We start from the raw sequence: 21,145 nt of genomic DNA, 5'->3' as shown, positions 1-21,145 counted from the left end.
GTTTTATCTACCAGTGCCAGTAGCAGTATAATATTAAAAATATATGAATATTATTAATAATAATATTAATATTTAACCATTAAACAATGTTAAATTCTATAAAAATGCTGGCATAGCAGGCAGTGTTGGTGCCACACAGAGGGACCTGACCTGTTTCATATACTGTGAATGACTATATAATATCTACATTTGGTATATTTCACTTTGAATTGAAGTTTTCAACGTAAGACAGTTGGGGAGTGCTGGCAGGCCGGCATAGCACCTGTACTCTCCTAACATAAACAGCTCTCTAGTGGAAACATTTGGTCAGACTGGAGCTATTATGTTAGTGTTTTAATAGTTTTTTAGATGCAAAGAAATGTGGACATATTTTAAGCTTCTACTACATTACAGCACATTCTCATATTTGTATTAGCAGCAAGCAGGATGCTGTGGGGGTCAAGGGAAAGCCAACAACTGCTGTATGACCAGTAAGCATAAAAAGGACCATGTCAATGTGAGCATAACCAGTTTGAACTGCTAAATCCAGCTGTCCTGAAGATAATCTTTGCTGGCTTGATGTTTTACTTTTATTTGGCATGCTTGTATGTTCATTATACAGCACACAAATCACATCTCTAGATCTGTCATGTATCTGGTTTCTAGGAGGATTCAACTCCAGTTCAACAGTTATTTGATCCATCAGAATTTATGCCACTGGACCCAACACAAGAGATTATTTTCCCTCCAGAACTGATGGTACGTTTACCGATAATACATTACATTACATAACATTACATAACAACAATAGACTGTCAACACAAGGACCACAATATAATAATAATAATAATAACCCATAATAATATAGAGAAATGTGTAATAAGCTACAGTCGTTTACTGATAATAAATTTCAAACATTACATAACAGTATCAGACTATTAGCACATGGACCACAGTAAACAGTCATAGTAAATAGTAATCTATAATAATATAAAGAAGTGTGTAATCAGCTACAGTCATTTACTGATAATAAATTTCAAGCATTATATAACAGTAATAGACTATTAACACATGGACCACAATAAACAGTCATAGTACATATAGCCTTAATGCAAATAATAATAATAATCTATAATAATACATAGAAGTTTTTTTGGTTTGTGTTACTTTTAATTTCTGTAATCTGTGATGTTTTATAGAGTCTTGCTAAAAATCCACTAAAGGAGTTAAGATTCAATGGAGAGAGAGTGTTATGGGTTCAGCCAAGCTCACTAACAGAACTCCTTGAGCTTAAGGCTATGTATCCAGATGCCAAGCTGGTTGTGGGAAACACTGAAGTTGGTAAGGACCTTGGCAAAAAAGAATTTAATTTTGTAGTGCTGTTAAAAACATATTGGCTTACTTAAATTAAATTTCTTATGTCATGTTTCAGATCGTTAAACTACTTTTAATATTAGACAGAGATAACCCAAGTAAACACAAAATATACTTTTTTAATAATGATCTCATTTATTAAAGGAAAAATACTGTTTAGCCTCACCTGGCCTTATGTTCAAAAAAAGGAATTGCGCTCTTAGCTACTAAATCAATCAGTTAACCAAATTCATTTGACAGGTGGATTCAATTTCACAAGCCACTTCCAGGCATGAATACTGTTCGACCTGTTGAATATAAATATCACTTGAATATATAGGACCTGTCTGCCAATGTAAAGCAGGCTAGATGGTCTCAAAAAGCAGCGTTTTAAAGAAATTCTAATATAGATGAAATCTACCAGTCTGGTAATGGTTACAAAATCATTTCTAAGGCTCAGTTACTCTAGTGAACCACTGTCCATTATCCAAAAATTTAGAACATTTGGAACTGTGGTGAACCTTCCCAAAAGTGCCAAGCTTAGCAGAACTTCAACAACACAGTCACTTAACTAATCCAGGGGGCCACAAAACAACATCTACAAAACTGCAGGCCTCACTTGCTTTAATTAAGATCAATGTACATGATTCCACATTAAGACACAGGGCAAACATGGCATTTATTGCAGCGGTGTAAGGCTTTTGGGCTAATATACTGTGGACTGATGAGTCAGAGGTGGAACATTTTGGAAGACATGGGTCCTCTTACATCTGGCGTAAAGCTAACATCGCATTCCACCATTAAGAACATCATGCCAACAATCCAGCAATTAAGCCAACATGTGGTAGTGTGGGATGGTGGCTGGATTGTTATATATTATATATAATTGAATAGATTATATATTAATAAAACATTTCACTAAATGAGTTTTATTTGGCATTACCTTTCTACCTGTAAGGTATCGAAATGAAATTCAAGAATCTCCTATACCCTGTCATCTTGGCACCAGCCTACATCCAGGAGCTCAACAGTATCCAGTACACCACGACTGGTTAGTACACTGCTGTTTCTCATTGTGTTTTAGTCACTGCATTATTCGTTCAAACATTCCAGATTCTTACAGTTGATAAAATGTCACTGTTTGTCATGCAGTCTGTGTACGCGTGTGTGTTTCTGTACATTTCAGGGATTGAGTTTGGAGCATGTGTGACATTATCTGTACTGGGAAAGGTGTTGCGTGAGACGGTAGACAAGCTCCCCACATACCAAACTGAGGTTTTTCAGGCCGTACTGGAGCAGCTGCGCTGGTTCGCAGGACAGCAAATTCGAAACGTTGCGGTATGTCACTTGCATGCTTGAAATATTTTTCGTAAACAACACATTTAAAAGTAGAGGCTCTTGAAATTATTGCTCAAGAACTTTAGGCTTTCTGAATTCCTGAATTTAGAAAAATAATCACAGGTAAATATAAGTAAATTTTGAGTATCTTTTGTCTTAATTTGCATTATTGTAGTATTCGCAATCTATTTAATCCTGTCAGAATTTATGCATTTTAATGAACGCATTTGGCAGACTGTCTAATCTGAAATAAAATAAGATCTTAAAACATAACAGAACATTGATAACAAATGCTAATATCTGAACTGCATTTTGCCTTTTTGGTCTTTTAAAATAGATCACCAACAATAATAATGTTACTATGTTAACAATTTGTAGTACATGTAGTGTATGTACGAGGGATTTTTAAATTTGCACTTTTATATTTTGGTTGGAAATGGTGAGGGTGGGAGGAGTAGTAATTGGTCGTGTCTGAAAGAGAGAGAGAGCCTATAGTCCGAATTTAGCGCCATCTGATTACCACCTTTTTGGACCCCTCAAAGAAGCTTTAAGGGGAAGAAGATTTTCATGTGATGATGATGTGAGAGCAGAGCTGCATCAGTGGCTACATGCTCAACCAAAAACATTTTTGGTTGATGGCACTAAAAAGTTGGTACAATGATGGGAAAATGCATCAGAAGGTGACTATGTAGAAAAGTGATGTCATTTGTTTTTAAATTCTTAATAAATAAAGTTAAAAACTTTTTTAGAACCCTCGTAATACAGTATGCTATTTAAACACAGCCTTGCCAGCTGACTAGTTTACTGCCAATACACCACCTACAATTTGTCTTAGGTAAAATTATTTGATATTACATTTAGTTTGTCCTAATCTAAGCAAATATGGCAAACTTTTTTGTGTGTACACTAATTCTACTTCTACACTAAGTTGGCTAATGCCAAGACTAAGTGTTTGGCCAAAAATACCACAATCTTTTATGTAATTTTAATTACATACAATTAAATGCAGTTGCAAAATAAAACATACATTTATATAACATAACTAAACATAACCTACCTAGTCTATAGTCTATATAAGTAGAACTATTAGGAATATCAAGGAAAGTAAACTATTTAAAAATCTGTGACAAAAGTACTGATTGGTTAAATCAACTGTCTTGTGTGTCTTCGTGTGGGTGGTGTGTGATATATGTTTTGTGCTGTTAGGCTATTGGCGGAAACATTATGACAGCAAGTCCAATCTCAGACCTTAACCCTGTGTTTATGGCAGCGAACTCCAAGCTAACTTTGATGTCCAAAGGTAAAATAAAGATTTTTTTTTGTTGGTTTACTAGTTCAAGGATCAAAGGTTCTTTGTGTATCTTTGTTATATGATAAGGGCAGATGAAGTGTATGCAAAAATGTGACGAGTATTTGATTAACACCAGAGATCTGAGCGGGTGGGGAGGCTTTGAGTTTAAAGACCTGGATAGACACCAGTGCAAGAGAGACTACAGTATTTGCAAATGACAAATACAGAAAAGCACTAATACTAATGAACGGTAACTAACATAAATACATTAATAATACAATAAACTAGGGAAATAAAAAGCAAATAGACTTACATTATAGACGTAACAACTATGAGACAGGCAAAAGCAGAATTAACAGAACTTTGACATTAATGGAAATGCTCAAGGTTAGAGTAACCATAAACCTGTTTTACTTATGCAATTATAATTCTGGGAAGACTGACACAGCAATTTACCAGGCCAAGACCTCTGACAATTCCTCTGTAATTAAAGGGTCAGATAACGTTTAAAAAGTCATTTGCAGAGGTTGGCAATTTAAAACATTAGCATAGAGTGCATAAAAAGGAGAATATAATAAAGTAAATTATTAGGACAGGTTAGATTCCACATGTTAGATTATCAGTAGACTTCTGTAATAATTATAACACTGGGTGTTATAAGCTGGGTTTAAAAATTAGCATGTAATAATGTTCACCTATTAATCTACACATGATCATCCACAATGATGAAACAAATCTTAGAGGTTTTTATTATTCATTGTTATTCAAAGCAAACACTAAATCTTTTATTCACTAAAGTATTCAGACTCCATATTCAATAACTTGTAGAGGGGTGCTTGGGTAGTGCAGCAGTAAAACAAGCTAGACCACTACTGAACAGGCTGAACAGCCTAGAAACTGGGAGGTGCACTTGTCAGTGCACTTTTAGTTTCACCCCCAAGCCTGGATAAAAGTAAGGAGGATTGCTTCAGGATGGCTGTAAAACTAGTCATGTGGTCCAGAATGATCCGCTGTGATGTCCCCCCAAGACAAAAATCCTTACAAGCTTTTCACACCTGGATTTGGACAGTTTTATTCCAACTGATCTGAACAGATGTTTACTACGGTCAAATCTGGGCTTTGTCCAGGCCACTCAGTGGCATTCTCGGACTTGCATTGAAGCCACTTCAGTGTTGTTTAGGCTGTTGAAACTGCTGCCTCATGTGCATACACAGATGTTTGTGTGTGCAGATGTTTTTATTTATGTATGGCAGCTTCAAAGCCCATGCATGTAAAGCTCACTTGACTGTGGATAGTTCTCAACAGCCTATGATTTATGGCAGTTCTCTTTTCAGTACTCTATGACAGTTTGGGATTTCTTTCCCCTAATTTGTCAAGAGACCACTATTCCATGTACTTTTTAATGAGGTCAAACTAGCTCTGGGCACAGAATATGCCACACAATTAAATGACATTACTTTTTATACATCATCAAGCAATGACAAATCAATTATCTTAAATTTTCTGTATGTTTATTTGATTAAACAATTTTTGGACATACAGTATATGGAAATTTTGGAAATAGGTGTTCCAATCATCATCACATATAAGGCAGAGTTATAGAAATAATTGAAATACCAAAAGTACCATGGCATACATGTCCTTTGCAAGTGTATGTAAACTTTTAACTTAAACTGAATTACTAGTTATCACTGCAGATCATTTATAGTAGGTTGTAGGATCCAGGTACCTTTATATTGGGATACGAAAAACCATGGATCCACTTATTTAAAATGTAGGCAGTGTTTGTTATTTGAATGCATTATAGTTTGTTCATGATTAAAATAAAATCAATGCATAAAAAATCCTTTTCTGTTCAGATTGAAACAGCTGCGCTGGCACCTTTAGTATGTAAATGTCAGATGGGAGCTGAGCTGTATGTGTACCTTTGCACTTCAGAGTTAATTTAATAGATAGCAGAAATAGCAGGTGAGATAAACAGAAAGACCATATTTGAAGTCTTTAGTTTTAATCAATTCCATGTTGCTGTGGCCAGAAGTATTAACACATCCACTAATTACTGTGTTTAGATGTTTAAGCCAAACACACTATTACAAGACGTTTAATGTCAATGTTAAAAAATAAGTCATATGATTTTTAATGGTGGCAACAGTTTAGGAAAGGCCCTGTCTGTTTTACCTTGACTGATCCTGTGTACAAATCAGTTTTTGATCAAAGACATGCTTTGATCAGCTTGATGTGGAGGAATTTTAGTTGTTTGCACAAAGACCTGCCCTCAACCCCACTGATCACTATTGGGATGAATTGGAAGTCTGACTTAAAGCCAGGCCTTCTCATCCAACATAAGTGCCTGACTTTAAAAATGCTGTTTTTACTTAATTGGTATAAATTCACAGACACACTTCAAAATCTTCTGGAAAGCTTTTCCAGAAAAGTAGAGCCTTTATAGCCACAAACGGGGTATCCATGTTATTGTCCATGCTGAATGCTGGGATCGCCTTTACCGCCTTCACCTTCATTGGATGCTCCCTCATTATTCAGTCAGAATATTAATAGGCAGCATTTTAAGGTATCTAAGAATTTAGACAGCCTTCTTCTCGGGAGTGCGCATAGGATGACATTAAATGCCGGTTTTCAGACCGACCCTGTGTTTTCAAGCCACGGTGACCACAATCTAGGTAACTGTCTAACCATTAGACAGCTTGTGTTGGGCCATGCTGAAAAGAGGACTCATCAAAAAAGATGACCTTACTTTCCTTACTCAATCAGTAAGTCCTCTCAGTCGAATCCTTTTGGTCTTTTGCAAATCTCAGCCTGGATTTTTGCTTCTCATTGATGAAGGGCTTTAGTAACCTTTAGTAACCTTTTTGGAACTTTAACCCGGGTGCCATTTATTGTTCTTTTTGAAAGTCACTTTATGTAAACCTACAGCTCTTGTGTGACATTGAATAAAAGAATGGATTTAGCCTTGGCTTGTACCAGAATTGGCACAGTTTTTACACTGACCTACCTGGTGCCTTAGTGGCGATGTGCCATCTGCCCTCTTACAACAGTATATAAATGCTCAGTGATCAAAAGTTGATCAAGGTTGATTCAGCAAAATTTCAGCAACAGCCTACATCTACAGGTCTTGGATGAAAAAAGCCGCTTTTTATAGAACACTTTGGAAGTAATTGATCAATTAAAAATAGCTCCAGTCACAGCCCCTGATTTCTGCAGCTCAGTCAAATAAACAGATGCACATTCGCCTTTCTAACCAGTTCACTTTCTACTTTGCTAATTATGTTTTGATAGGTAGCTTGACTTATGCAGTGTGTTGCATCCCTCCTTAGTTCTGTGCTACCATTTCTGTACAAAATTTGATTCCTGAGTTTTATGTGCGCTTGCTTTGCTGCCATATGTTTTTATTTGATTTATTCTGTTTAACTGTAACAAAATTAACAAATGGATGGGGGTTTAATTATTTCAGTAGCTGAAAACAGTTTTCTTACAAAGTTGTTGGTGGGCACCTTGCTAGGGTAATATGTTGCCTGAGAGCAAAGTTGTACAGTTGCTTTTTAAATATGGGCAATATGGGACATAATGGGGCATTAGTACTTTCACTCCAGCCTAATTTTAAAATTGTAAATCATGAAACATTAACACTCTGACTTTGGCTTTGTATATTAACTATGCATGTTTGTTGTGTTTTTTTAAAGAGGGAAAACGTGTTTTTACAATGGACGATAAGTTCTTTACTGGCTACAGGAAAACTGCATTAAAACCGGAGGAGATCCTGTTGTCCATTGAGATCCCATACACAAAAAAGGTCTGCTTATACACAAAGTACAAAAAAAAGGTTACATTTTTTAAGGTCTAATATTAAGATTCTTCTTTGCATTTCAGGGCCAGTTTTTCTCAGCCTTTAAGCAGTCGCCTCGCAAAGAGGACGATATCGCCACCGTCACCTGTGCAATGAACGTGCTGTTTGAGGAAGGTTCCAACGTAGTGCAAGACATTCGGCTTAGTTATGGAGGAATGGCCCCCACTACTGTTCTTGCAACAACTACATGCAAGCAACTTATTGGCAGGTAATGTATATCGTGCATGAGAGATTAATGCATTAAACTATATTATTTTATCAATTTTATTTCGGTATTAAGGCAAGCTGTCCTAAATGGGATCATTTTCACTTATAAAACATAAAATACCTCCTATTTGCTTTTTGGAAGTACAAACCAAATGACAATATTTCTATTATGGACGCTTCTGCAGTTTTTTATTTTACATTGTACATCTTAAACCTGTAGGCTTACATTGAAGCATAGATTTTTAAATAAACTTAACCTAACAAAATGTTTCTGTAAGTAGGAAAGTAGGTGAGACCAAATGTGCAGTTCTCTGCAACACTGTGTCTCTCATTATAACTTTCGGACCCCTCATATGTCCCCCTGGGTGGCTCGGTGGGTAGCACTGTCGCCTCACGATGAGAAGGTCCTGGGTTCAGTTCCCAGGTGGAACGGTCCTGGTCCTTTCTGTGTGGAGTTTGCATGTTCTCCCTGTGTCCATGTGGGTTTCCTCCGGGAGCTCAGGTTTCCTCCCACAGTCCAAAGACATGCAAGTGAGGAGAATTGGAGACACAGAATTGTCCATGACAAATGTGTTTGACAGTAAACTTGAGCTGATGAATTTTGTGTAACCAGTCATTAACTGTCCTGTCATGAATGTAACCGAAATGTGTAAAACATGACAGCATTTTAATAAATAAACCAATGCCCCCCTTGCTAGTCTTCTTCAGCTCTTGCTTTTGGGAGCTCAGTTGGTAAAAAGGTAGCACCCTTCTGTTTCAAATTCTCCCATACGTGGCATTAAAGCATCTCAAGCTTTTTGCTGCTGTTGGTTTGCTGTAGGAGTTCCACTGTCTTGTTGCTCTGGTTGGCATTAGGGTTGTAGATCACTGGTGGATTGAGTGGCTGGCGGAATTACATTCAAGTGCTCTTCTGTTTGTCTGTCCTTTTTGTTTCCTGTATTTCCTTGCATTTACCCAGCATGGAGTGCAATGTTTCTGCTCCCATAATGCATTTGTCTTTCAGCATTTGCTTATAATATGGCTTCTTTATGTTTATTTTCTCTAACTTTATTTAATCATTCAGTTACTTTTTCTGTCTTTTAGGTCACATTACATTATTGTTTGATCTTGTTTACGTCCTCTGCAACTGGGTTCACCCCTGGCCTCAGATGTGGGGTTACATGAAATTTATCATAATTTGCAAATTAATCTATTACAAAAACTAGTACAGTATGCAGCTAATGACCATAAGTATGTGAACTCCTCTCCCACTTATTGAGTTCATGTTTTATCTTTGGAATGGGATGTCCAACTAACAGGGGTCCACATACTTTAGGTCATATAGTGTAGGTATTGTATAATATGTTCATAATACTCATAAGTATCTGAAGAAAATGCTAATACAATGCTTAACACTGTAATGCAATTAATAAATATTATTTAGAATGTATTTAGATTAACCAATAAAACACTTCTATGTTCTTGCTATGTTTACACTAACTGTAGGCGGTGGGACGAGGACATGATGCATGACGCCTGCTCACTCTTGGCTACAGAGATGACTCTTTCTCCCTCTGCACCAGGTGGGATGGTGACATACAGACGCACACTGACCATCAGCCTGTTCTTCAAATTCTACCTCACTGTGCAACACAAACTGGCTCAAGAGGTCAGGTTATGAACATGTCATACGACCACAAAAACACACATAATATGTACATTTGCCTATCAATCAGTTTGTCAATTATTAGAATAAGAGTATAGCAAGATCACCAGGGACCAGATATTATTTGTGTGGTAGAGTGTTCTAAACAGAGCAATGACACTGACATGGGAATGACATCAGACTAATACAAAACGTGTATAAATATTGCGTGTGTTTATATATAGCTCCACTTATCATATAGAAGCACTTTGTAGTTCTACAATTACTGACTGTAGTTCATCAGTTTCTCTACATATTGATGGTCTAGAAGAGTCCTGGGAGAGTTCTGACCAGTGAAAAACAGGGTGAAAGCAGGCTAAAAAAGTATGTAGAGAAACAGATGGACAACAGTCAGTAATTGTAGAACTACAAAGTGCTTCTATATGGTAAGTGGAGCTGATAAAATGGACAGTGAGTGTAGAAACAAGGAGGTGGTTTTAATGTTATGGCTGATCAGTGTATATAAACAGTACAACAAAAACGTTACAGTAAGTACCATATGGAATACACAGTAAAACTAACTGTTATTTTTCTCTCTCCAGTATCTTTCTGTTGAGGCAGTCAGACCGGATTATACCAGTGCTATCGAGCTCTTTCACCTAGACTCACCATCCAGTGTTCAGCTTTATCAGGTACTCAGTATTAGGCAGCCATACTGCTAAATATATTACAATTATAATTAAGTACAATCTTCTTATGCGTTTTCTGCTGTATATTTATTTTTTTAAAGGAAGTCCGTCCTGGTCAGACCACAAGTGATGTCGTAGGTCGTCCTGTCATGCATCTGTCTGCACTAAAGCAGGCCACAGGAGAGGCAATGTACTGTGATGATATTCCTCACTATAAGAATGAGCTCCATTTGGCTCTAGTCACCAGCACCAAAGCTCACGCATATATAAAGTGAGTAGCAACGGAGTACCTCATTAGCATCTCATTATTGTAAAGGCATGTGAAACATGGTGGCCCATTTTCATCAAATGCTAAAAATGATGTACAAAATATCATCTGATCCAAGAAACTCCAATAAAGCGTTTATAAATAGCAGTTTACTATTAGCGTGTTTCAATAAACTCCAATAAAGCGTTTATAAATAGCAGTTTACTATTAGCGTGATTCAATAAACTCCAATAAAGCATTTATAAATAGCAGTTTACCAATAGGGTGATCCAATAAACTCCAATAAAGCATTTATAAATAGCAGTTTACCAATAGGGTAATCCAATAAACTCCAATAAAGCGTTTATAAATAGCAGTTTACCAATAGGGTGATCCAATAAACTCCAATAAAGCATTTATAAATAGCAGTTTACCAATAGGGTGATCCAATAAACTCCAATAAAGCGTTTATAAATAGCAGTTTACTATTAGGGCTAGAAAATTCTCAACACCTGAGAATTTTATGTCTTTTAATTTATTTTAATAGCCAACAAAAGGCTCTTAGTGCAACTCTGATTGCATGTTTAATTACTGGCAGAATTGAAACCATTTTTGTTTGGGGTTGGGGTTTACACTTTTGTAGAAACATGTTTAAGTCTTTACAATATAGATCTTGTGTCAGTTAGCATTAGTCATGTGTGTGTTTGACATTTTTCATTGGCAGATCTATTGATATTGCCGATGCCATGGCAGTTCCAGGAGTGGTAACGTTTGTCTCAGCCACAGATATCCCTGGGAGCAATGAGACTGGACCTGTTCTCTATGACGAAACTGTCTTTGCTGAAAAAAAGGTAATTACATGGCATACAGTGGGGGTAAAGAGAACTAGGAACCTGAATGATCATACGAGAGAGAGGCAGAACGACAGCAAGCAAACATCCCTGATCACCACAAATATCTGTGACCTTGTATCCCCAAGCTCTGCGCCTTGGTCTGGAGTTGGGGTGGGCAGTTCCAGTCCTAGTGACAGAACATGAGAACCATTGAAGTTTTGTGCTAATATTGTGTAATTGTAATGGATGAGAACATTTTTATTGTTTTACTAGCAGCAATAACATCTTAAACTTCACTTGGAATTGAAAACATTTCCCCCCATCTTGCACAGTAAATTTGTGTTTAATAGGCAACAAATTACATAAATAACATTTATGTAACATTGTCATAGTAATAAAGAGCATCTTTGTCTAACTTCCAGGTCACATGTGTGGGTCACATAGTAGGAGCGGTTGTCGCAGACACACAAGCCCATGCGCAGAGGGCAGCCAAAGCTGTGAAAATTAATTATGAGGAACTGCAGCCTGTGATCGTCACCATTCAGGTTTGGACGCATTTTTAAATAACTGTCACGTTAAAAAAGAAAGAAAGAAGAACACTGGCCTACCAATGTTGATATCTCAAGCTTATGAGTTTACATCACAGCTCTGCAATCATGATTGGCTGTTTGACTGTTGGGGGAGGGATAATATCTGAAACAAGAGAAGTTTATGCTCTACTTCTGATTTCGTGTTTATTTGCAAATGTGTCACAACTAATGGTTTCAAACCTTCACATCAAATGTAATATGACTGATTTAATTAGACAACCTGTTAAAAATTAAAATACAGTTTTTGATTGACCAGTTAAACAAATTCCTTTGGTAATTGGGTTTAAATAAAGTAGACACACATAGGTACACATTATTCTGTGGAAATAGTCATTATAAAAATGGCAAACTGTGGCCATGAAGGAATGCACATGGTCAGCATGTGCTATTGGTATTTGGAAGCCCAATGTGTGCCAAGAAACTGCCAGCAGTGGTCTGAACCGTTAACATAAGATGGATTAAATCCATGGATACATTATTTTTACATCAAATTTTGAAATTACCTGAATGTATCTGTATGTCAAGGCAGAATTCAAGCTTTTTTTTTTAATTAAGCATTTGTTTGGAAAAATGACGAATTGAAGAAAAATAAAATGAGAGTTGTATTTGAGGCATGGGGGAATTTCTGCAGCTTCCTTAAAATTCTTTTGACTTATACCTAACAATTACGCTCAAGTGTTTTATTAATATGGCAGCAGCGAGTTTAAAATGTCTTACACAAAATAAAGCTTGGCTAGATCCTGCTTGGCTTATTTGCTTGTGTTTTCTTTTACAGGACGCCATTGCCAGTCAGTCATTCTACCGGCCAGTGAGAACTATACAGAGAGGAGATTTGGCAAAGGGCTTTCAAGAGTCTGATAACATCCTAGAAGGTATTACAGAGCCTGAAAGTTTGAGTGATCAGCAAATCAGAACCAATATATAGTTAAATCATAAGTTTATACACACTTCTATACATACTATACATCTAAAAAAGCCAGGAAAAATTTTATATTATATTTTTTACTAGTGCACACAGTATTTATATATTTTTTTGCATTTTCCCAGTTTTCCTCCCAATCTAGTTGTATCCAATTACCCGATTGCATTATGCTTCCTCTCTACTGATGCTGATCTCCACTTCTGATTGAGGCTTCTGATTGAGTGAATCAGAACCCCCGACACGTGTGCAGTAGCCGACTGCATCTTTTTACATGCATGAGTCGAGTTCATATATGGATTAACTTTGTGTACGGCGGTTTAACACATGTCAATCAAGGAGTAGATACAGTAGATATTGCCCATATTTAAATACAGCTTTTTATACAATATTTAGACTTAAAGTAAGCTTAACCAAAGGGTTCAACAGACCATTAAAGGGTTAAGATGGTAATTATAAAGCAGGGGCTTCTGGCATAGCAGCCTTTTAGCCCCTGATGTAATACTTGCTTAGTACTTGAGGTGTTATCCATGTTTCATCTGCATGTATTTCTTGTTTGGGATTTATTTTACAACCTTGGCATGAGACCAGAAGTTACTAGACAGAAAAAAAACATTTATAGAAATCTATAAATAAATTATAGAATCTAACTGTTTTGGTGTGTTCTTAGGTGAAATTCACATAGGGGGGCAGGAACACTTTTACTTGGAGACAAACTGCACACTGGCTGTTCCTAGAGGAGAAGACGGAGAGATGGAGCTATTTGTGTCCACACAGGCAGCCAGCAAGACACAGGTCATTAAATACTGTGATCAGTCACTGCATGTTGCATTCAAGTTTGACACAGACATATCACCCCCTCCACAACAATTGGCACCTTTACTAAATATACAAAAATGACAAAATCCAACCTTTAATTAAATAAAATGTATTTAAAGAAAATGAAATATATTACTAAGAAATAATTACTGTATTTTCAACAAAACCACATGCCACAATTACTGGCAATAACACACTACTGGAACTTGATTGATTGCAAAGGACTTTTTTCTTATCGCTGCGGTGATATGACCGGTGCTCGACACTTGCCGTTATAAGTAGTTTGAGTTTAGGTTAGTTTAAGTTGTCTTCATCGTATGTTACATTGTATTTATTGATCTGAATTAAACATTAATATGTTTAAAAAAGAAATCCGAAACGAAAGACTATCACATTGCAGCACTGTATTCTTGGCTAAGCTTTGATGTTTGTATCTGTATATGGTTGCTGCATTGCAGTTGTGCTGTATTCATTTAGGTACTTGTTGCCAAAGCATTGGGAGTGCCAGCAAGTCGCATAGTGTGCCGAGTCAAGAGAATGGGAGGAGGATTCGGTGGAAAAGAGAGCAGGAGTACTGTTCTCTCAACAGTTGTGGCTGTTGCTGCTAATAAGTAAGAATGTGTTGTTGCATATATTTATTTGCTTATACAAACCCTATTTTCAGAAATGTTTGAAATTGATGCCTTCAACACACTAAGTTAGGATAATATTTGAGACAAGGGCAAAATAAGGGTAAATAGTTGATGGAATATTAAAGTTAGAGTGTTTTGAAACATTCCACAAAAAGTAGGTGAATTAGTAACAGGTGAGGGAATCATGATTGGATATTAAAGGAGGATGCACCAAAGGATCAGTCTGTACAAGCAATTACGAGTCTTGTCTCACCACTGTGTTCCAACTTCAGTATTGAGTATTGTCAAGACTGCTAATAATGTAGGGCTTTTACCATCTACTTTACATAATATAATAGGGCATGAATGGAACCCTCAGACATCATTTTGTCAGAAACCATCACGCTACTGTAGTAAATATAGCCGAATGGGCTCAGGAGTACATCATAAAACTGTTGTCCCTAAACACAGTCCGCCAGCGCATCAACAAATGCAACCTGAAACTCTATTACACCAAGAGAAAGCCAGACATCAAGCCAAGTTCATCTCAGATGGACTGAAATACAGCTTAAATGTGCTCTGTGGTGAAATGAGTCCTGAGTCAAGAGTCAAGAGCATTGAGTTATCTGTGACAAAGATATAAAGGACCATCCAGACTGTTATCAGTGAAAGCTGCAAAAGCCAACAGCTGTTATGATACGGATGAGCATCATTGCCCATGATATGAGTGACTTAAGACCGTGGTTATTTTAGCAAGACGATGCCAGGCCACATAACACAGTGCTAAATAAGCTTTTGTCCCAACTTTTTTGTGTGTTGCAGGCATCAAATTCCACATAAAGTTGATCAATGAAAACACTGTCCCAACTTCTCTGAAAACGGGGTTTGTATTTAGTACTTAAAATGCAGTCCTAATGGTTTAATAATCTCCTTTGGTAGAGTGAACAGACCAGTCCGCTGCATGTTGGACCGTGATGAGGACATGTTAGTCACAGGAGGTCGACACCCATTCTATGGAAAATACAAGGTAACAGTTTCTTCTGTCTGTCTTTTACTTAACTGTTTTCTAAACGCCTAAATGTCAATGAACTACAACCCCAAATCAGAAAAAGTTGGGACAGCACGGAAAATGCGCGAGAATATGATTAAAATGTTTAAAAACCTCAAAGAAAGATTGGAAGGGATTTGCATATTTCTCCCTCTACCGTGCATAATATCATTAAACGATTCAAGGCATCAATAGAGCCTGTCCACAATAGAGAATGTGTGAAGAATTTTGAAACTTAAGACGTGTTTGCAGGACGAATGAGACAAAATAAAATCACTTGGTCTCCTCTGTGCCAAAACGTCTTTTAAGTGTGGTGAAAAGGAATAGCAACATTACAAAGTGGTAAATGCTTTACTGTCCCAACTTTTTTTGGAATGTGTTGCAGGCCTGAAATGCAGGAATGGATGTTTATTAATAAATGAAATGAAGTTGAGCAGATAAAACATGAAATATCTCAGGTTCATCCTGTCTGCAATCAAATAAAAGTCAAAGTCAATGTAAGAAACTCTGTCCCGCTGTCTTAACTTTTTCTGATTTGGGGTTGTAATAGAACCAGTGTTAAGTTACATTTCATACAAGGATGCATTCTGTACAACGTAAGTAAGTAAATGTGTTTGCTTAACTACGTCAGTTTTCTGTTAAAAGTGTTATCATTTTTAAAGGTTGGATTCAAGCAAAATGGAAAAGTGATGGCTCTGGATGTAACGTACTATAGCAATGCAGGAAATTCCTTGGACCTTTCTCTGTCAGTAAGTATGATCTAGTATATTTTTTTACTTTCTTAATATGAATATTGCAGGGGAATTGAACATTTCAAATTAAATTTTTGATACATTTATTGTGGGCTTAAACTCTGCTTGTCATATTATACATACATCATGCTGGAGAAGGTTATTTAATGTTGTCTTGTCTGTTGTTTCAAATAAACGTTTGAAACGTCTCTGCGCATGTCTGCCCTCGTCTATAGCCCAGTCCTTAAAGTATTTATTTATTTTAATTTATTATATATGGTATAAACTTCTCTTTAACTGCAATGATGTTAGGACAACAGAGTTGTCAGACTGTGTCTGGACTAATTAAACCTAATTATTAATTGAATTTGCTTAATTGATGGAGTAAGTAAAGGATAAATGACTTTCATACAGAGCCAGATTGAGCTGGATAGTAAATTGTGATCATTTAACTGTATATTGTATTTAAGTAGAATGTATTTGTCAAATGCTAAGTTTAGTTTAACTAAAACGAGTAGTTTGGCTGCACCCTAGTGATCAGAAGGTCTTTGGTTCAATTAAATTGCCACTGTTTGGTTCCTAAGCAAGTCACTCACCCATCACTTGCATTGTACAGTATATTGTCACAATTGTAAGTCACTTTGGATAAAAGTACCTGCTCAATGGCAAAAATGTTAATGAAGTACATGGAACAGTAGCCTCTAATTTCAGGGATGGAGCCTAACCATCACCTATTTAGATTATTTGATTCGGAGGGTCAGATGTTATACAGTCATTGACTAGAAAGTTACTGCTCCAAAATCCACACCTTAAAATTGACTAAAGCTTTTTTTCTGACCACATGGGCCAAGGAAATGCAGGAGGATAGGCTTCTTTTTAGCTCAATAGCCTATTCTTCATTCAGATTTAGGAACATTGTACAAGGGACATTGTAGCCTAGCGGTTAAGGTACTGGACTAGTAATTGAAAGGTTGCTGGTTCAAGCCCCACCACTGCCTGGTTGCCACTGTTGGGCCCTTAAACAAGGCCCTTAACCCTTAATTGCTTAGACAATATATACTGTCACAGTACTGTACGTCGCTTTGGAAAAAAGCATCTGCTAAATGCAGAAAATGTAAATGGATTCAAAGCTTGACTGTAAGCAGTTTCACCTGTATTTAAGCAAGAAAGTCCTGGGTTTGATCAACAGGTGGGGCGGCCTGGGTCCTTTCTGTGTGGAGTTTGCATGTTCTCCCCGTGTCTGCGTGGGTTTCCTCCGGTCTCCTCCTGCAGTCCAAAGACATGCAAGTGAGGTGAATTGGAGATACAAAATCGTCAGTGACTGTGTTTGACATTAATACTTGTGAACTGATGAATCTTGTGTAACGAGTAACTACCGTTTATGTCATGAATGTAACCAAAATGTGTAAAATATGACGTTAAAATCCTAATAAATAAATACTTAGGGATTAGGTTTAGTCTTTCATAGGGACCTTAGCATTAATGGGTCAAACTAGCACTCTTAGATGGGCACAGACTATAGTAACCAGCTACAGTCAATCATAATATCTAATAAGGGATTTAGGAGGATTTAGGAGTTAAACAACATTATAGAGTTATTATTTGAGTCAAAGGAAAAGATAAACATGTTGTAGGAATAATGCAATACCAAGATTGCTGTTACACAGATGTGTGGAAAATTATTTTAATTTAAACTGCAGTAGATGATATTGTAAAGTTAAATGACCTGTTTTAGTTTTAGACCTGAACAAAATTGCACGTTTCTGTGTTTCCTTCAGATTATGGAACGAGCGCTCTTTCATATGGACAACTGTTACAACATCCCTCATGTTCGTGGGACGGGCTACATATGTAAAACCAACCTTCCCTCCAACACTGCATTCCGAGGCTTCGGCGGGCCACAGGGAATGATGGTAGCCGAGAGCTGGATCAGTGACCTGGCTCTGTCTTGTGGCCTCCCAGCCGAAGAGGTTTTGTTTGGGATTTCACACTTGGTCACCCAGTTCGACATTGTACCTTATTTAATTATTGTGCCTTTGTAAATGTATTTGTAGGTGAGAATGATAAATCTGTACAAGCAAGGAGAAAACACCCCGTTTAATCAGTGTCTGGAGCAGTTTACCGTAGGTCGGTGCTGGCAGGAGTGCATGCGCATTTCTGACTTTCATAAGCGCGAGACTGAAATGGAGAAATACAACAAGTGAGCTAATAAAATCGAAGTATTCATAGTAATGACTGTAAAGACTTTGGTACTAGTATTTGGTGTTAACTACAAATGGTGTAATACAGACAGCATCGCTGGACCAAGAGAGGACTGTCCATCATTCCCACCAAGTTTGGGATCAGCTTTACTGCAGTCTTCCTCAACCAGGTTCTTTTCTTCTGCTTAACATGTTTACATACATACCCATACCATTATTTTTCCAGTCAGCTTGTGTCAATACAGAAGTGCATGTGCAAAACAATACAGATACAGATCCATTGAATGGGTGCCAGTTGCACGTCGATGAAATTAAACTTAATTTTTTATCTTTGTTTAACACTGAATCTAGTAACACACATACAGTACTTAACTACTCAGAATGTGTTCTGGTCAATCTCAGGCAATTTGTTTAATTTTTAAAAGGTTTTTAAGTGGAAAATGGTTGAATATGAGTAACAGGACTGAGTTTTGACATGTAATTAAATAAATACATGAAAGATAGCAGCATGGAGTTCATGCTAAAAGCCAAAGAAGCTAAAAGCACGAGAACACTGAGCATACTGATTTATCAAAACTGTTACTTTTAAAATAAATAACAGCTAAGAAAAAAATAGGTAACAGGAATGTACGTTAAGAATAACCTTCACCGTCAGAGTTACAATATCAAACATACAGGGCCAAAAAGGGGAGAACTTTTTCTCTTCCAGTGACCTTCAGCAGATACAGATCATGTACATTTCTGTTGAAAGGATGAGTATGTTAGAGTAACAGGACTGAGTGAAAACTTGGAGATGTGACTAAAACATGTATTTTAACCACATTAAAATAAATATTAAAAACATAGATGGGATCTTAAATCACCAGACAATGCAAGGAAAAAGGATTTCTGAAAGATTTGTACATTTTATTGTTATTCTTATTTAGTGTTATAGGGAGTTTTTATTAACGTTAAATTTAATTATATACCCTACATTTGCAATTAGATCAATGTGCAGGACACTTAGCTCAATTAAAAATACAATTTAAAGTTAATTGTCATATACATTTGTACATATAATGTTCTGGGGATGGAAGTGGCACCGATTCGGCAGAATGGCCCACAATTTTTGTTCCATATGTTTAAATGGGATTATTTATAGATTAGGCTGCATATAAATGTGTGTTTGAGTATTAATTGCATTAATAATTGCTTTTTATGCAGGCAGGAGCACTGGTTCATGTCTACACGGATGGTTCAGTCCTACTCACACACGGTGGAACAGAGATGGGGCAAGGTCTACACACTAAAATGGTCCAGGTACAGAGTTTGACACATTCAGTTACAAACAGTTACAAACAGTACCACTTGAGTTTACGAAACACACACAGTGGGGTCACAGCCAGTTACACAGAACGCAACACTAACCAAAGTGACTATACAAATAGATAGCAAAAGGAATAGAGCTCACTAAAGAACACCACAGTCAGTCAGCAATAATGAAGGAGAGCACGTTAGTGACAGTGGCTCCCCAGCAACTGGCAGCCCGCTGCTTGTTAAAGATTGGTTGGTGGTTGATGCTCAGCCTTCAAGAAATCGCAGCGATCCATTGGCTATCATCCCAAAGACACCTCTACTCCAGTCAGCGATCGATTTGTTGGAACCTGCTACAAACAAAGTGGGAGGAGCAGACAAACTAACACAAATATAAGCTGACTGTTAGGGAGGCGTAACAATTGGTCTGTACCAGATAACCTAGCTTTAATGTCCTTTGGCAACAATGAGTCTTGGCCACCTTATGACCTGTCAGTAGTTTGTGGCTTGTTCCTCCATGGACCACTGTCAGTGGGCATTTATAATGGATGCCTTTGAGCAACCCAGTCATCTGGCTATAACATTTTGGTCCTCAGGTCTATATATACCTGCCTATGTCTGCTGCATTGTGTACTATGTGTACTATGAATAAATACCTTCATATAATAAATAACATTTATTATATCCGTGAGCATGACGTGCCAACTGTTACAAAACAGTCATTGCTGTGCACGTTTTTGGGTGGTGGTCCTAATGTTTTTGCTCATCAGTGTATGTTGTATTCAGACAGAAAAGACTTGCATACATGGCCCTTACAAGTGTGTATAAACTCCTGACTTGAACTGTACAAACATGAAAATAGTCTATGTGGTTCTGTTGCAAAGGTTGCGAGCAGAACTTTGGGAATTCCACATACAAAGATCCACATCTGTGAGACCAGCACTAATACAGTCCCAAACACCAGCCCTACTGCTGCATCTGCATCGTCAGACCTTAACGGCATGGCTGTTTTCGTAAGAACTTATCCATTATTACTTTCTGATACTTCTGTTGTCCTTTATCAGTATATTATTCATGCTATATGACCAATATTTCATAAAGATGTACATGTGGGCTAAACTAAAAACTATTATACATTGAGTTATCTGCTGTTCCATTAGAAATTGACAGGTGTAAAGTATGACATACTAAACTGCAGTGTGCAAAAAATAATAATGCTCAATCTACTTTTGCACAGAATGCATGCCAGACTTTGCTGCAAAGACTGGAACCATACAAATCCAAGGATCCGAAGGGCAGCTGGGAGGACTGGGTTTGTAGATTAACTTGCACCTACATTTATAAATGCAATTAACTCTTAAAGTTAACAATCGTTAACATCTACAGTTCAGGTTAGGTTTTATCAGTCTTGTTTGTCTTCTCTGCTGAGGATTTAAAATTGCTAACGTGTGTTATGTTTAATCATTAAACATACACCAACTAGGCATAACATTATGACCACTGACAGGTG

General features: G+C 37.0%; 1 protein-coding gene across 2 annotated transcripts in view; it reads left to right on the top strand.

Moving 5' to 3' along the window:
* xdh (xanthine dehydrogenase) overlaps window positions 1-21,145 on the top strand; it is a 35,668-nt gene that overhangs the window by 8,515 nt on the left and 6,008 nt on the right. The window contains exons 7-30 of one of the 2 annotated variants that reach the window (XM_063007610.1): window positions 419-496; window positions 646-738; window positions 1,179-1,320; window positions 2,291-2,383; window positions 2,519-2,670; window positions 3,877-3,970; window positions 7,660-7,769; window positions 7,847-8,031; window positions 9,516-9,678; window positions 10,257-10,346; window positions 10,445-10,614; window positions 11,315-11,441; window positions 11,846-11,968; window positions 12,789-12,885; window positions 13,603-13,727; window positions 14,229-14,362; window positions 15,302-15,389; window positions 16,073-16,159; window positions 17,920-18,111; window positions 18,196-18,341; window positions 18,431-18,512; window positions 19,546-19,641; window positions 20,520-20,648; window positions 20,873-20,947. In XM_063007610.1, the coding sequence (XP_062863680.1) occupies window positions 419-496; window positions 646-738; window positions 1,179-1,320; window positions 2,291-2,383; window positions 2,519-2,670; window positions 3,877-3,970; window positions 7,660-7,769; window positions 7,847-8,031; window positions 9,516-9,678; window positions 10,257-10,346; window positions 10,445-10,614; window positions 11,315-11,441; window positions 11,846-11,968; window positions 12,789-12,885; window positions 13,603-13,727; window positions 14,229-14,362; window positions 15,302-15,389; window positions 16,073-16,159; window positions 17,920-18,111; window positions 18,196-18,341; window positions 18,431-18,512; window positions 19,546-19,641; window positions 20,520-20,648; window positions 20,873-20,947 (2,871 nt within the window). Of the gene's footprint in view, window positions 1-415; window positions 497-645; window positions 739-1,178; window positions 1,321-2,290; window positions 2,384-2,518; window positions 2,671-3,876; window positions 3,971-7,659; window positions 7,770-7,846; window positions 8,032-9,515; window positions 9,679-10,256; window positions 10,347-10,444; window positions 10,615-11,314; window positions 11,442-11,845; window positions 11,969-12,788; window positions 12,886-13,602; window positions 13,728-14,228; window positions 14,363-15,301; window positions 15,390-16,072; window positions 16,160-17,919; window positions 18,112-18,195; window positions 18,342-18,430; window positions 18,513-19,545; window positions 19,642-20,519; window positions 20,649-20,872; window positions 20,948-21,145 lie in introns of both variants that reach the window. The other variant, XM_063007609.1, reaches the window with a different exon arrangement.

The sequence above is a fragment of the Trichomycterus rosablanca genome, chromosome 13, assembly GCF_030014385.1.
Source record: "Trichomycterus rosablanca isolate fTriRos1 chromosome 13, fTriRos1.hap1, whole genome shotgun sequence".
NCBI lineage: Eukaryota > Metazoa > Chordata > Actinopteri > Siluriformes > Trichomycteridae > Trichomycterus > Trichomycterus rosablanca.
Note: the sequence above shows the minus strand (reverse complement) of the source record. Positions and strands in the feature narration are given on the sequence as shown.